This window comes from Enoplosus armatus, chromosome 19 (genome assembly GCF_043641665.1).
Source record: "Enoplosus armatus isolate fEnoArm2 chromosome 19, fEnoArm2.hap1, whole genome shotgun sequence".
Lineage (NCBI taxonomy): Eukaryota > Metazoa > Chordata > Actinopteri > Centrarchiformes > Enoplosidae > Enoplosus > Enoplosus armatus.
This window is the reverse complement of record NC_092198.1, coordinates 1928747-1945390: the sequence shown is the minus strand read 5'-3', so window position 1 is coordinate 1945390 and position 16644 is coordinate 1928747. Positions and strand designations below refer to the sequence as shown.

Genomic DNA, 16644 nt, shown 5'->3' with positions numbered 1-16644 from the left:
ATTGTGTGTGGGATTGAGTCATAATAAACTACAGTGTGCGTGTTCATGGTGATGAAGGAACATGTCACCCAGTGACACAGTGAGGCTCACTGATGTGTTTTTCATAGTTTTTGGTAATTGTTGGTTCTGGTCTTTTCATGAGATTTGTACAACAACACAGATTATTGCCAGCTTCATCCTTTGATTGTAGAAAAGATTTTTCAAGTACACAGAAAGCCCATTAATACCTCATCCTGACCTTACCTCATTTCATAATTCTTGTCAATAATGAAGAGCTGAATGCAGAAAGCGTTGGATTTCTCTGATAAATGTCCTGCTCCAGTCGACGGTGTCTCCTCCTGCAGAGATCAAAGTGACAATAACAACAAATATACCACTAAGTAGAAGGTCAAGACCAACAACTGTACAGTTTATGACTGCTGTTGTTGTTTTTTTTATTGTATTAATTAACACATTTGAGCATGGAGGCACCACTGAAATCATTTCTTTATTTACCTGAGCAACACCTGTAACACGAGTGAGTGAGTTTACAGAGTGCACATAAGGTACCTGCTGTGAGGTTTGGGTTTTTCTCTTCTCTTCTTCATCTTCTCTTGCATCAGACTGAGCAGCAGGTTCTTTGTATAAACCATTAAACTCACTCAACTCAAAGCTGCCGTGCAGCCGTTTCAAATCGACATCAGAAGTGACACTGATGAAGCCGACAGCGACTCCGTCACTCTGTGGAGGAAACACACAGATTTCAGTACATGCAGTCACGCTCATATTTCCCTCTTACTGTAATATATGTCTTTAACCCAGCAGCCCTCTACCAGTTAATGAAGGTTTTAACATAAGAGGTGAGATATATATTTTTCTCTTCTACAAATATGGTTTTAGAATGTGATCATTAATAAAATAATTTTTCATTATTTGAAACTGAGTTTGGACTGACATCCTGCTTATGACATATACAGCACTAGTAAACTGTAACAGATCGTCTACCAGGATAAGAAAATAACGCCAAAAATATTTAAATGAGATATTCTGTAGCTCCACAAAAAGTTTATGGCATTGGGCAGAATGAACAGCCCAACCCTCTCGGGCAATGTTTGACTGTTTGTTATCTGAGTGCTGAACATATTCAGACAAAAAGCCCAAAATGCTTCAGATATCTGGACACAATATGTTCAGTGAGAGCATGTCTTGGCCAAGTATCAGCTCGTATCTGCCATATGCTGCCATGAACACATGTCAGCCCGACCGGCAGGGAGGGGAGAGAAGATCTGTCGTCTCCCAGGTCCCGAGGGAACAGACCCCAGCAGAGTTTCATCAGTCAAAGCAGCATCAGCGAGCTGCTTTTATATTATTTTCACATTGAAACAGTGGATCAGAAATGACTGGGAACAATTCACATAGCTCACATAAGATCAGACAAGAAAAGCTTCTGTGGATGACTTTTCCAAACTGTTGAGATCAATAATTAACATGTAATTTAAAAGAAAAACGTAATTCTATGTGTTTAAGTGAGGAAATGGTTAAAAGTTGGGACAAACCTCACAAACAGCGGTGTGATTCTCCTCGTTCTGTGCCTCAATGAGCTCCGCCAGGAAGTACGGCTGGTCTGCTGACAGTAGTTTTGTCTGCTCTGCAAATATGCGCATGATGTCATCGTGATCTTCAACCCTGTAATGTATAATCAATCAATACCTTATTTATTACAGAAAATCAAATGACTCTCTGTAACATGACAGCTGATAGTGCTTAATCCACTAATAATTATTAACAACTCTTTTGGATCACAGTTTGGTTTTACAGCATATTTACTGAATGGTTCAGTCTCAGCGCTCTCCTCAACCTCATTTCTAACACCAGCAAGCTGCTGTTTTCAGCAAAGAAGCTCTGCTCTAAATGGCAGGTAGTCAAAGGTAGCAACTGACTAGTGAAGCAGCTAAAGAGCCAGATATTTTTATCAGGAGACCAATCAGAGCTGAAAGACACCTTGATCTCCAAAACCCTTTCACTGCACTACATGAGTATGCATTATATGTAATATATGTAATTGATTTCTAGGCAGATATTATGTTAGTGGGGAGGAATCAACTGGAGTCACCTGGCTGGGCGGATATGAAGCCTTGGACAGTGCTCTGGTCTGTGGCAGATTAATGCTAAGCACTGAGGCCCGGGGTCAGTCAAGCGCTGCAGCGGCTCAAACATCTCATCCAGCGCTGCCTCTACAAACAGCAATCACAAGACTCACAAGTCTCTTCAAAGCACGTTTTTGAATAATTGATAAATTTAACAACGTTTAACAAAGTTCTTCACCTAAACCACCAACGTTCGGGCTGACCAGGCAGATGTATTCAAGCTCTGCGACTGCGTTAAAGACAGCCCTGCAGAAAGAATCATAACAAGGCAGTTTGGCAGATATTGCATTAACCTATACAAATCTACAGTCTGTGGTTGCTTCTAACCAAAGCACCTTTGAGTAACTATTGTTTTTAATATCCATGACAGTTGGGAGTTGAACAGTGTCATGTTCATTATTTTACAGTCCGGCTGTCTATAATTTTTTCTTCAGATGATTTCTTAATGAATGACACTAGCTAGAACAATTGAAATCCGTAAAGTAAATATTTCAGATAAGAATACTGCGAAACCCTGACAAATTGCACCAATTTTACCTTTTTAAAAAGGGCATCCTTATTTTTTTGTACCTCATTATTTCCTTTACACTTGCTGTGGTGAAATCCGGCTGTGCCACGAAAAGGTGGAGAAAGAGTGTGTTCAAAGGCTGCAGAGGGAAGAAGATTTAGCCAGTTTTCTCCAGTGCAGGCATCAGTTCACTTTCATTTCACCTGATTTGAGAAGTAGCTTTACTTTAAACTTCAAATAGTGAAAACGTCTTAGTATGAGCATATAGCCAGATTAGATCTGTTGGGGCCAAAGATTCATGTGATCTTGTATAATTAAAAAAGTTTGGCTGACATAAACAGTATTCATCTTTAAAGCAGCTCTTTGCAGTATTGTCTGAATTCATAAAGATACAGACTGTGCACTTTTCAGCGCTGAAGTGTTTCTGCAGGAAAGTTTCCCAGTGAGTCTGATCCACCAAGTCTCCAACAGGGTGATCGAAGAAGGAAGCGTGGGCCAGAATGTCATCCTTTTCATTGGCCAGAGTCACGGCCAGGTTGGCTTTCTCTCTGGAGCGTCCACGAGAGCAAAGAGTAAACAAGAACCAGAAAATTATGTTAGGTTTGACATTACAATAGTATTTTCTTTTACAAAAAGATGCCTGAAGAATACGATAAGTATGTCATCATTACTATGATTACTCCAAAGGCAAAATTTCAGTGGGAAAAAAATGTTAAAAAGTCCATAAAAAACATCTCAAACTACTCTTGTAGCATGAATAAGCCACCTCTCACCACCTCTACAAAATACACAACATCATTTGACTGAAATATGGTTAAATACACTGCTTTAATGAGTGTTTACAATGAACTAAGGATCCAGATTAAATGTATACAGAACAAGTTATTTGATTAGATTCGATTAGATTCAACTTTGTACACTGTACAGAGTAAAAGGAGAAAAGTGCAAATAATAAAATATGGTAGATATATAATTATTAATGAATGATACTATGGACTATGAATGGATAACTATGATATGTACAGTATAATATAATATAATATAATATGTCGTATGTATAGTATATAGTATAGCCTTTATTTACAATCAACAGTTAACGATTGGTCAGAGTTAAGTAACAGGTGAGTTAACAAACTAAATAAATAATCAGTCTTTGGTTATGGTATGTATGGTATACTGCATCATTGGTGACATTTTATGGGCTAAATGATTTATAAATGATATTTACTCGGTGTGCCTCTTTACAGAAAGCTTGTTATTTACTGTCTATGCTTAAGACACCGAAAAAGAGATGTTTGTCTTACAGAAGATGAATTACATTGACCCTGCCAAACACCGCCAGAGCTGAGGGGCTGATGAGGCTGTCAATTCCCAGAGCATCCGCTGATTCACTTCTTCTGACGGTCACTGTTTCCTCTTGACCACTGGCTGAAGTTATAGTCCTCATCTTCACTTGGGCTGGTTTTAACAGAACGGGACGGCATAATTTAAGCCACGGCGATACCAACAACAACAACATCGACGACGTACCTAGCTAGTTAGTTACTTAAGCTAGTTAGCGAACTTAGCGTTAAAACATAAAAAACGCAACAGAAAAAGTCTAAATGTTTGCCAGCCAAGAACAACTGTTACTTACCTGTCACAGATCCCCCCTAATAAACTGCAAAGTTAGTCTCACTGGCGAACTTTGTTGGAATTAGAAATAAAATTATAAGAAGCTCCATAAAAAGTGTTAGCTAGGTAGGTTAGCTACTTTTATACTTTTCGTCGCTGTCTTTGCTAGCTAGCAAACGCAAACGCTGTAACTATAGTAACAGAACGCTGCACTAGGGGTTAATGGGTACTCGCAAGGCATTCTGGGTACTGTCATGGTGGCTCGCTGTGGATGTGAATAAAACGTTTCGTTACCTGTTGTAGTATTGTTGTTGTCCAAACATTTTAAGTAAGTTTGGTAACTTTTGGATAAACCGGCCAGCAAAATGGCTTCCACCGCGGCAGGCAAGCAGCGGATACCGAAGGTGGCGAAGGTAAGAAAACAAAACTCAATATAAGAGCCATGAGCTGACTTCGGCTAAGCTAATGCTAACAGAGAGCGCTAAAGTTTAATGGAGCGAACTTCTCGAGCTAGCGCCAGATAGATCTCGTGTTTGCTTTTAACCAAGTGCGGATCTTATATATAACTAAGCATCTTAGAGTGGTAACGTTAGCCTGATGGACCACATGAGCTCGAATAACAGTTAAGCTGACTTCCCTATCTAAGCTAGCATAACTGAGGGTTGCTGTTATATTTCTTCACCATGCTACACTTTGCCAGGTTTCATTTTTATACTGTACCAGTGAAATACTGGCAGGCTTTACCTCTCTGGAAAGTAATTTGAAACATGTTTGAAAACTTTTGGCACTCATTCTGAAGACCAAGTCTTACAAACATACTTAAAACATATTTACGATATTTCATAAACATCTCAAAGACGTTAAGCTGCTGAGTTGGCTGCATACTACATGATGTAGTAGTAGTAGTAGTGGGAGGAGGAGGAGGAGGAAGAGGAGGAGTAATAATTGTTCATTTGTTTCATGCACATACAAGTGCCAAGCCCACATCCTAAATTAAACATTACATTACAATTAAAGTGCATTGTCTACGTTATAAGTGTATGTAGGTGTTTCTTAAAAGTATGATGTTATCCACTCTTACAGAAACATTCATATGCTCATATACACATAGAACCAGTTGTACACAGTCATATTAAATACACCTTCCTTCTTTCCATGTTTTTATAATACTGCTATTTGTAGCACACGCGTCATGATTTCAAGACATCAAGACTGGAGCAACATCATGTTAAAGGACTTCTTCTTGTATTTCAGGTGAAGAATAAAGCTCCCGCAGAGGTTCAGATCACTGCTGAGCAGCTGCTGAGGGAAGCCAAAGAGAGGGAACTCGAACTTCTCCCGCCACCACCAAAACAGAAGATCACTGATGAGGAGGAGCTGAATGATTACAAACTCAAGAAGAGGAAGGTAAGTGCTTAACTCTCGTTTTCTCCACTGACGGCATGTTTTGATTTTAAATGTGCAGTATTTTAATCTCGGAAGTGGAAATATGACCAAAACAGTTCAGATTCTCCAACTGACTTTTAAGATAGTATTGAAGTGTGAAGTGTGAGATTATGTGATATGTACTTGCAGTCAAAGAATCATGTTCGCTCAAATACACACATGTTATGGTTTTAATAAAACAAGTGAATTATTGTTTAACAGGAACAAAGGCACGACCTTCAGAAAGACTATATCGTCAAACTATCGTCTGCCTTTTCTTTCAGGGGTTTGAGGACAACATCAGAAAGAATCGCACTGTCATCAGTAACTGGATAAAATACGCACAATGGGAGGAAAGCCTGAAGGAGATCCAGAGGTATTGTGCCTTTAGCTAGCAAGTAATTTTTCCTGCAGATACTAGCAGTAAGTCAGACTTACACTCACATGTAGAATTTCCCAATTGTCCCAATTAAAAAGACTAGAAGCAGTCCCACAAATGTCTCTGCTGTACAGTTTTCCCTCATCGCTGCTTTTCTGGTTTCAGAGCTCGTTCCATTTACGAGCGAGCGCTGGACGTCGATCACCGCAACATCACTCTGTGGCTGAAGTATGCCGAGATGGAGATGAAGAGCCGCCAGGTGAACCACGCCCGCAACATCTGGGACAGAGCCATCACCATCCTCCCACGAGTCAACCAGTTCTGGTAGGAATGACATTAATATACTGATAAATTGATAAACTTTCTGTCTAATAACTTGTCAATAAAGCAACTAATCATTGTAGCTCTTAAGTTACCAAAGTGGAGTGAAAGTGTGAGGTGAAGTTGGACATATTGTTATATACAATCCTATAAATCAGAAGTTTGTGCTTCATTTCACTCTTGCAGACAGAAAGCGTTGGAGGAATGGACGCCTAAATTGTAGTGTAGTTTATTTTTTAATTGGATTGTGTTGCTAGGAAACGGGTGATTAGCTGCTTACATTAGAAAACACATTCTAGATGAACACTTGGGTCTATTTAGAATGTGTGTTGGAAACTTTGAAAAGCCTGATACATGTATGTGACTGTAAAGTAGATGGAGAAGCTTTCGTGTGTGTATGTAGCCTGCTTTTACTGTTTTTATTGTTTTTACATGGCTATCTAAATATCTATCTCTCCTTTTATTTATGTTGTACTTTTTGTCATGTTAAAGGTACAAGTACACCTACATGGAGGAGATGCTGGGGAACGTCGCTGGCTGCAGGCAGGCGTTTGAGCGTTGGATGGAGTGGGAGCCTGAGGAACAGGCCTGGCACTCCTACATCAACTTTGAGCTGCGCTACAAGGAAGTGGACAAAGGCCGCACCATTTATGAGCGATATATCCTTTTGTTGATGTTTTCATGTGTTGTGTTCTGAGTATTAATCCACTGAGAGGAGGTGGTGATAGATTCAAATTCAAACTGTTACACTTCATGTTTATCAAAGGAGATGCGTGGCTGTCAAGCAAACCGAGGGAGACAGTAGATGACATCTGTGACAGTCTTTGTATTTTGTAAATTAAGATGCTATTTGTTTGTCATGGAAAAAGTCCTTAACTCCACTGTACTCGTCATGGTTCACCCCGAAGTGAAGAACTGGATCAAGTACGCTCGCTTTGAAGAGAAGCATGGCTACATCGCTCACAGCAGGAAGGTGTACGAGAGGGCGGTGGAGTTCTTTGGAGAGGAACATGTGGACGAAAACCTCTTTGTGGCCTTCGCCAAGTTTGAGGAAACGCAGAAGGAGGTTTGTGTAGTCCAGTATAGAACAAATCCAACCCTTGACAGACTGCATGAATTCAAATTAGAGCCTTAGTCCTTTAGTTTCTTGTTATGCTGGAGAGTCATTGAAATGTGGATGTCCTTGTCCTTCGATTGTGGAACTAACCTGTGCTCATTGCTTCTTACCAAAACTTGAATAACTTTGATTGTATGAAATGTCCCTTCCTTTACAGTTTGAACGTGTTCGGGTGATCTATAAGTACGCTTTGGACAGAATCCCTAAACACCAGGCACAGGAGCTCTTCAAGTACTACACGATGTTCGAGAAGAAGTTTGGAGACCGGAGGGGAATAGAGGACGTCATCGTCAGCAAGCGAAGGTTCCAGTATGAGGAGGAAGTCAAGGTATTTACCCTGAAACTAGTAACTAGCTTTCCCATAAAAAACCTGCTCCTCATCTGATTCTCATGAATAGAAACTATATTTTATGCAGTTATATTATGTGTTGTTTTGGTTTCAATCTGATTGAACTTTGACATGCAAGTCTGTCCAGTCCAGCCGGGTTTAGAGAGAGCATGGGACTGATGTCTCATTCAGGAAATACTGTTGGTTGCACGGCGAAATTATACAAACTGCAGATACGAAGGGAAGCTGTTTGGCTGTAGTGAGTGTGAGGACAGAGACACCGGTTAATGACAGTAAAATGTTTCATTTACAACTTTGTGGATGGCTGTTAGCCCACTAGCCATGCTAGCTCCGTGTCTCTTTCCTGTCCCTGTCTCCTGACCACACGAGTAAATTGCACCATGGATTTCAGTCTGACTGCTACATTACACCGTTACTCTCCATTCATAAAGAATATCTGATGTTGTGAATATTTAGTATGTAAGAAAACCCCACTTTTTTAAATGTATTCAGGCCAATGTGGGATGCACATTTCTCTAAAACGTATGAAACAAGGAAACCAGTAATGAGATAAATGTTTTTTTCCTTACAACTATCAGAAATGAATGCATGAATGAAAATGTCGAGACGGTGCAATATAAATGGACAGCACAGCTGTCAACTGTTTCTGTCAGGCGAACCCACACAACTACGACGCCTGGTTTGATTACCTCCGCCTGGTGGAGAACGACGCGGACCCCGACACAGTGAGAGAGGTTTATGAGAGAGCCATCGCCAACATGCCCCCCATCCAGGAGAAGAGACACTGGAAACGATACATCTACCTGTGGATCAACTACGCCCTGTACGAAGAGCTGGAGGTCAAGGTCGGTTCATCATCAACCGTCATTTCACCTCAAGAGACCAACGAGAAAGGAATTAAATATACTGGTGTTGAGTTAGAACAGTTAGAACAGATGAACCAGATGTGTTATCCTGGCAAAATGAACTGAACTCTTTATTTTATGTGTGGATGTCTAGCTGAACCTAGCTCTCAACCAGTCACCTTCACCTTTCTAATTGATGAAGTGCTTATCAACAATAAGCTTAGCTAATTAGGTTAAATACATGTGTGTTCTTTTTTTTTTGACAGGATCCAGAGAGAACAAGACAGGTGTACCAGGCCTGTCTGGATCTCATCCCACATAAAAAGGTAGTTTTTCCATTTTCTTAGAATGAGTCCAGATTCTCTGTTGTTTCTTGTGTCTGTCTTCTGATAATCTTATGTCTTGTTTTCGTTTCAGTTCACATTTGCTAAGATTTGGCTGCTCTACGCTCAGTTTGAGATCCGGCAAAAAAACCTGCAGGGAGCCAGAAAGGTCATGGTAAGATTCACCAGAGCTGAAAATATGAATATAAATCTCATTTAGAGAAACACAGAGACCAGGGGAAAAAGAAATAACATCTTCATTGACTGTCAGCTGAACTACATTATTTATTAGAGCTGTGTTACATTTACATAAATGTTCTCTTTCACAAACTGAAGCATTTCTTTGTATATATAAGCAAGTAAATCATGTTACTACAATACAAACAGGCTACCCTAGTTTTTGACTATAAGACAACTGTCCCACACTATAAAACTGTAGTAAAAGAGTATGAAAACGATCTGGTTACGATGCATAACATATGAAATAGTTCACCTAGACACATTTGTCTTCTCAGGGCATGGCGATCGGTAAATGCCCGAAGAACAAACTGCTGAAGGGCTACATCGAGCTGGAACTGCAGCTGCGTGAGTTCGACCGCTGCAGGAAGCTCTACGAGAAATACCTGGAGTTCAGCCCGGAGAACTGCACCACCTGGATCAAGTTCTCAGAGCTGGAGACGATCCTGGGAGACACGGAGAGAGCCCGCGGCATCTTCGAGCTCGCCATCGGACAGCCGCGGCTGGACATGCCAGAGGTGCTGAGCTGTGTGGTTTTTATAGGGTCGGGGAATGTGGACTAAAGAAATCTGAAATGTTTCCAAACATGTGGACCAATCGTTCATTTGAAATCTCTTTCCAGGTGCTGTGGAAGTCCTACATTGACTTTGAGATTGAGCAGGAGGAGTTTGGAAACACCAGAAATCTTTACAAAAGGCTGCTGCAGCGCACCCAGCATGTCAAGGTGAGAACTGCACTGTAGCTGTCAGAGCTCAGTGAACATCTGGAAGAAATGCTTTCCGAACCTACAAAGACTTGAATTCAGACTGATGGCCAAGGTGTTGCATCAACCTCCTCTTCTTCTTCTCGTGCAGGTTTGGATCAGCTACGCCAAGTTCGAGCTGTCCATCGACAGCCCCGACAGGCTGCAGAAGTGCCGGCAGATCTTCGAGGAGGCCAACAAGAGCATGAGGAACTGCGAGGAGAAGGAGGAGCGGCTGATGCTGCTCGAGTCCTGGAGCGACTTTGAGAAGGAGTTCGGCTCCGACGGCACCATGGAGAGAGTGAGGAAGCTGCTGCCAGAGAAGGTGAAGAAGAGGAGGAAGCTGACGGCCGAGGACGGGGTAAGAACGGGACGTCGACTGTCAAACTGGTTTATAACCGAGCGGTGGGGGGGGGGCAGGTCATCCGCAGTGTTTGGGTCTGCTTCCTGTTTCATACGTTTGGCTGTATGGAACTTTTCTTTCTACCTTTTGATAGATTTTACCTGTAAAAAGATCATCGCTTGGTTCCGATCAGTCCTGGTATGATTCATTGATTAGCTGGTAATTCGTAACAACATTGATAATTAAGTTGTTCATTCTCAGGTTCTAGCTTCTCAAATTTGAGGATTTAGGATTAGTTGTAGTCGTAGTTTTAAGTTCACTAACTCCTCATTCAGAAACTTCTTTATCACTCGTTTTAAAAACACATTTATATAATTTATGTCTCTAATTTGGGATGAGCTCTGTCTGCTTAGACTCAGCTCAGTTAATCTGGAGTGAAGCTGCATGGTTTTAAACTAAAATCATATTTGTGATTTTGGACACTTTGATTCTGCTGATGGTTTAGTGGATTTTATTTTCTGTTTGCGTGAATTTAAATTCAAAAACTGTTTGTTGATTAAAACAACTTGAAAAAGATGGAAATTTAAATATTAATCTCAAAGGTAATTGGCATGTTTGTACTTTACTAAGCCAAGGGTTTAACTGGAGTGTGAGCCGAGGACAGTGACCGGCTCAAATCAATACAATCTGTAGAAATCATAACTTTTCAATGAAACATGACATTAAATATAAGATTAGATCAAAACATTTCCCTGTTAAAAGTAAAAGTTTTCAAAACACAATGTACAAATATAAAATCATCGATTGATCTGATGGACAATAAATAGAATGTAATTATGGCCATGACAATAAAGCTAAAAGTTAGATCGAGTTTAAATATTAAACTGAGCACAAGCTTGATAATGTTATTTATCAGGGGAAAATAAACCTTTTCTCTTTTCTGATTGTAAACTGAATATCTTTGGACTAAATAGAATCTCTTTTCCTGGTTCTTTCAGTCGGACGCAGGTTGGGAGGAGTACTACGACTACATCTTCCCAGAGGATGCCGCCAACCAGCCCAACCTCAAACTGCTGGCCATGGCAAAGATGTGGAAGAGGCATCAGAGAGTGGAGGAGGAGGAGGTTCCAGAAAATGGTCCAATGGCTGAAGAGACGACATCGCCGTCCTCCGACGAAGCCGCGGCTCCTCCTGAAAACCTGCCGGAAACCGTCTCTGACAGAAACAGTGCGACGGAAACAGAACAGGAGAAGACGTACGACGATCGAGACGATGACGGCGGCAGCAGCAGCAGCAGCAGCAGCAGCGAGAGTGACAGTAACGACGAAAATGATGAAAACGATGGAGAGAAAGAGGCGAAAGAGAGGAGGAGCGGAGATGAAGATAAAGATGAGTGATGTTTCCCTGCTCAGCGACACGAGGGGAGGGACGTTCACCCCGGATCAATTTTTCTACTCATCTGTTTTTCTAACAAAAACAACAAAACCAGCTCACGAGAGTCTTTATTGTATGACCATGTTTTCACCATCAGACACACATCAAGTCAAACTCGCTTGTTGTCTTATTTCTTAAGCAAATGTTCATTTAGAATTTACAGGAAGTTGAATGGATATTTGACTGTTGGGAAATAAAAGTTTGTACAACAGTGGCTCTCTGACTGTGACTAAGCACTGAGAAATGGTATGCAGCCTCTGACAGTTTAACTATGTACAATGTAACTGAGCAGGACCAGTAATTACATATAATTCACATGTGATGATGAGGATGAAGAGAGCAGAGCGTCAGAGAGCCACCGTCCGTTATTCGATGTCTTCCGGTCTGACAGGATGAGGCAGCGGGATGATCGACTTCTTCTCTGTGTCTCTGGACAGAGCTTTCCTCATATCTGCAAGAGAAGAAGAAATAGAACAGCTGTTTGTTCTGGGGGAACAGCGCCCTCTTCTGTTGGTTTTTCAAAAAGCCAAATAAATGTGCGGCAGAGGCTTTGTTTATGAAACTCCTCCAGTGTTACTGTGGTAAATGAAAGTCACTAAAAGGGTCAGTTCATCAAAATACTTTTACAAAATGTATTAACCTCCAGTTGTATCTATCCATGACGTTTTTATAAACTTCTGCTGAAGCCCCAAAACAATGAAGGTGAATAGAAGAAAAAAATGTCCCTGTTTTAATCCACAGAACGCAGTTTGTTTTCATAGAGAGGCTCCAATAAAACTGTTGTTTTGTGGATTATTCCTTCCATTCACCTCCATTGTATTTGGTAATCAAAAATCTCAAAGCCTGTCTCCCATTCATGATTATCATTTTTGGTCCTTTGGGTTTCAGTTTCAGCAGTTTTTGGGGTGTTTGGCAGGCAACTGTAAAGTGTCGAAGCTTCCCACCAGCACCTGAATGCACCACAGTGGATCAGTCTTTACAAAACTATGAACAAACACCCGTCTTACCCTTTAGGTTTTTCTTAAAAAGGAACAAATCTATCTGGTTTCAGTGCTGATAACTCCTCTCACCGTAAGCGTCTTCGTCGGGCTCTCCGTTGCTGGCTGAGTAGTACTCGATCACCGTCCTGTAGACGCTGTAGCCCAGACGTTTGTACATGTTCACCGCCACTTGGTTAGAGACTCGCACGAAGAGATCCACAAAGAATCCGCCTTTCCTACGAGACGACAACACAACATCAAAATGTAACCGTGTTTATCTAATGTCTATGAATTAACATTATTGTGATGCCAGTTCTGCAAACACACTGGACTTTACTGTCCAGTACGGGATGTATAATCCGGGGTTTGATGGTACAAACCTCTCTGAGATTTCTTCCAGCATCTCCATGAGTTTGGCTGCGAGGCCGAGTCTTCTGAACTCCGGGGCGACGGACAGAGCGGTGACGTGACCGTGCCACTCCTCCCGAGCCACCGATCCCTCCGCCTTCCCCATGACTGCAAGAGAGCAACGAGATGAAATAAGCTCTACGGAGAGTTTAGGTTAATGAACCAAAACACAGAAAAGTAAGGTGATAACGTGAAATATGTGGCTGTTATAAGATGAATGAAGTATTACGTTATTATAAGTATTACAGTACTTTTGTATGCAACAACGCAGCTTTTAATGAGCAAGCTGATAAGACCAGAGCCATATGTTATATATATGGGCCAGATTATTGAATGTAATGAACAGATCTGTTTCACAGCAGATATTTTGGCTTGTCACAGCAGTGTTACTGTTATTAATAATAGTAATGACGACTCCAGTTAATACAAGTGTCCAGTGAGCCGTGAGAGTGAGACATGTTCAACACCAGGACCCTTTACACCTTTTCTACTGTGACAGGTCAAACTGTCCTCCATGACAAAGGGGCTACACACATGAAATGTTTAAAAATGTTCAACATTTGTGAGATAGTGAAAACACTTTGAATACATCTTCAAAACATTCTATCATTAAGATGTCATTAAATCAGCTGACCACCAGATGGCGCTGTACTAATTCATTGTTAATATATAGGTCCAGTCTAATCACACTAATAACTCTTATAACATCTATCATCTATTTTGTTGTGTTTTATCCAAAACTCAACATTAGATTTGGTGTGTTAAACTTTATATATTAGGTTCATTCTTTCGTTCATTTTTACTTTATTGGGTTGTTTTTTGTATTATTTTTTTATATTTATTGGACTGTTTTGACTACACTTTTTGTATATTCTTTTGACATATCATAATGAAAAGTTTTGACAGTGTGGGTAAGACACAAGGACATTTATTTTCTTTTACAAATGTCTAAGCTTCCCACCAAAAGGTAAATGCACCGGAGGACTTCAAATTAAAATAAACGTGAAGAAAAACTATTCAAGCAGCAGGTTGTCTGTGATGAAAACTGGAGCACAAATCAAGTCTGTTCAAGTAGATTAAGTATTGTAAAAAAAATAAAATGAACAAATGGCTAATGGGGGGGGGGGCTCTCAATCATGTAAAGCAGTGGTTCCCAACCTTTTTCTTAAGGGACCCTATTTTACCACTTTATGGTAAACTGACGTCCCCAAAAAAGTGGGAAAAGTAGCCTCTTCTTTTGAAATATCTTTGTGTATATTTCATTATTCATTGCATGAAAACAACAACAGCACAGAAACATTAACTGTACAATGAACCTAAATAGTGAACTTAATACCTGCAGGAAGTAAAACTAGCAATTTGTATAAAATTCTGAATAAACTATTTCCTGTGGATTTTTCTTACTTTTTTAAGGAACACAATTCCATGTCTGTATTATGATTCCCTCTTAATTTCACTATCATACATAACTTTTAATAGTCCAAACAGCCTGGCTTTATGATAAATAAAATAAGATATAGGTAAACTTCTAAAATAACCCTTAAATTTAGTTTAATTTAGTCTTCTTCACAGAAATTAATTAAATGCATGTATATCGTTTCATATATATTAAAATTCTTACACCCTTAAAATCAAGAGGGCTTCACGACCCCCCGTGGAGCTTTGCAGACCCATGATGGGGGTGGGGAACCCCAGGTTGGGAACCACTGATGTAAAGGACAATCTCAACCATCCTAAACAATAAAATGTTAAAGTCTGACGAAGCAGAAGAGCTTACTGTAGCCCATCAGTTCACCACCAGGAGCCTCGGCAACGATGAAGTACTCCGGCCAGTGGGCAAGGTACTGGAGGTAAAACGGGATCCCATACTGGAGGTCAAAGGTCAAAGAAAAACTACAAACTTCTGTTACATAAAAAACACTTAATGTTTTCCTATTATATCACTGGGGGTAAACATTAGAAACAGCTCCCTGTATAACACAATACAGCTCAACAGCAGCACAAACTACAGACTGTTAGATGTTCTAACTAAACTGGAAACAGAGTGTAAATTAAATGTCATCAGCTGAAATAAACCAGACCTACATTAAGAGATATCTGTGAAATGACAGATCAGCTAACGTGGCTAACTGATATCTTCATCTTAAAGTAAAGGATACAGTTTCTGTCAAAGGGTCCAGGTTGCTGTTGAACAAAACACAGACAAACATCAGTTAGTCCTGAACTGTCAACAGAGTCAACAGTAATTCTTCTACGAGAATATTAATATATTCTCTGAAGACACAAACTCACCAAACTCAATCGAATAATTAAAAGTTTCCTTATTTAACGTAACTTATCACATATCAACGTGGAAAACGTACTAAAATCTACATTAATTTCATTAGGGTTTATCGGTAAATACGGAATACCTGTGCCCGACCAAGAAACGTAATTTTCATATGAAATGCATATAAACAACTGATGTGCACTGTTCGCTCACGTCCTAGCTAGGTTAGCTAGCTAGCATAAGCAGGCAAACACATTACACTTTTTACTGAAACGACAGTTACATTTAATGATTAAATGTATGCCGATTTTCCCAGAGGATGCTAAAGAGTCATAAGGTGTTTCAGTCAGGCATTAGCAAGTATTCTTTCTGCCGATGATAATGGAATTATTTAATTCTAAGAAAATTTGAATGGAGTTTGGCACAGAATTCTTTCCAGCCAGCAGTCCATCTGTGGTCACACTGGTTAGCCTGCTAACGCGGCTGCGCACCAAAACCAGAGTGTGCAGATAACATACATACGAGACAACTGGTTAAATAGAACCTATATAGTAAAACTGATAAGATTTCACTCACATATTGTTGAATTTAAATAAATCATCGCAGGTAAACGGTCTTAGTGTTGTCATCTTGGCTTACTGCTATGTGTCCTTTCACCTCAGAGGCAAAGACATTTACTTTAAAAGGCAAAAAGAAAAAGACCAGCGCCCCCTGCTGAACAGGAGGTACTACACTGTAAAAACAGCAGGTATACTGTTTACCACAATCACCATCTTAGTTTAGTGTATTAGCATGCTAATATTCACTAATTAGACCTCAACACAAAGTACAGCTGAGGCTGATGGGAATCTCATTAGTATTGCAAATATTTGGTCATAAACCAAAGTATTGGACAAACTGACACTGAGACTTTGGGCCCTTGGGTTTCACCTACTTCTCATGAGGTTTTCCTCGTCCTTTTCCAGCTGCATCCAGGCGCTGTGAGGCGGAGGGATGACAGTCCCTGTGGCAGCAGTCAGACTGAACCGAAGCCCAGTGGAGATGATTATTATAAATCTTTTTTGGGACACACAACAAATAATACCACAGATACATGTTCTTCTGTGTGAGCAGCGTAAACATCCCCAGAGTGGGAACACCCAGTCTCAGCTCCCAAACGAAGCCTCCCCGGGGGGATTCAGGTAAACTGACACTGGTTCAGTTCATCAGGTGATACTGTGTGAG

At 40.4% G+C, this 16644-nt stretch overlaps 3 protein-coding genes across 4 annotated transcripts in view; 1 reads left to right on the top strand and 2 right to left on the bottom strand.

The window, feature by feature from the left end:
* The window catches only part of cfap61 (cilia and flagella associated protein 61), a 29091-nt gene extending 25010 nt beyond the window's left edge, over nt 1-4081 (bottom strand). Inside the window, exons 1-8 of the mRNA XM_070926199.1 lie at nt 3939-4081; nt 3032-3182; nt 2697-2773; nt 2305-2372; nt 2093-2213; nt 1536-1665; nt 550-720; nt 244-338 (exon numbers count right to left, since the gene is read on the bottom strand). Coding sequence (XP_070782300.1) covers nt 244-338; nt 550-720; nt 1536-1665; nt 2093-2213; nt 2305-2372; nt 2697-2773; nt 3032-3182; nt 3939-4081 — 956 coding nt within the window. The remainder of the gene's footprint in view (nt 1-243; nt 339-549; nt 721-1535; nt 1666-2092; nt 2214-2304; nt 2373-2696; nt 2774-3031; nt 3183-3938) is intronic.
* A 446-nt stretch (nt 4082-4527) lies between these two features.
* Nucleotides 4528-12328, top strand: crnkl1 (crooked neck pre-mRNA splicing factor 1). The gene is made up of 14 exons (XM_070925823.1): nt 4528-4661; nt 5503-5655; nt 5958-6049; nt 6218-6376; nt 6866-7032; nt 7261-7439; nt 7648-7818; nt 8493-8684; nt 8951-9010; nt 9102-9182; nt 9523-9762; nt 9867-9968; nt 10099-10347; nt 11328-12328. Exons 1-14 carry the CDS (start codon nt 4614-4616, stop codon nt 11724-11726), a joined length of 2292 nt encoding a protein of 763 aa, XP_070781924.1. The 5' UTR covers nt 4528-4613; the 3' UTR covers nt 11727-12328.
* On the bottom strand, nt 11815-16070 carry naa20 (N-alpha-acetyltransferase 20, NatB catalytic subunit). 2 transcript variants are annotated; one of them, XM_070925824.1, is made up of 6 exons: nt 15997-16070; nt 15311-15335; nt 14929-15019; nt 13124-13259; nt 12834-12979; nt 11815-12214 (listed from the first exon to the last, which is right to left on the bottom strand). In XM_070925824.1, the coding sequence occupies exons 1-6, from the start codon at nt 16047-16049 to the stop codon at nt 12129-12131; spliced, it is 537 nt and encodes a 178-aa protein (XP_070781925.1). In that variant the 5' UTR covers nt 16050-16070; the 3' UTR covers nt 11815-12128. The 2 variants fall into 2 exon arrangements, with proteins under 2 accessions (XP_070781925.1, XP_070781926.1); XM_070925825.1 differs by lacking the exon at nt 12834-12979.
* Between the last annotated feature and the right edge of the window lie 574 nt (nt 16071-16644).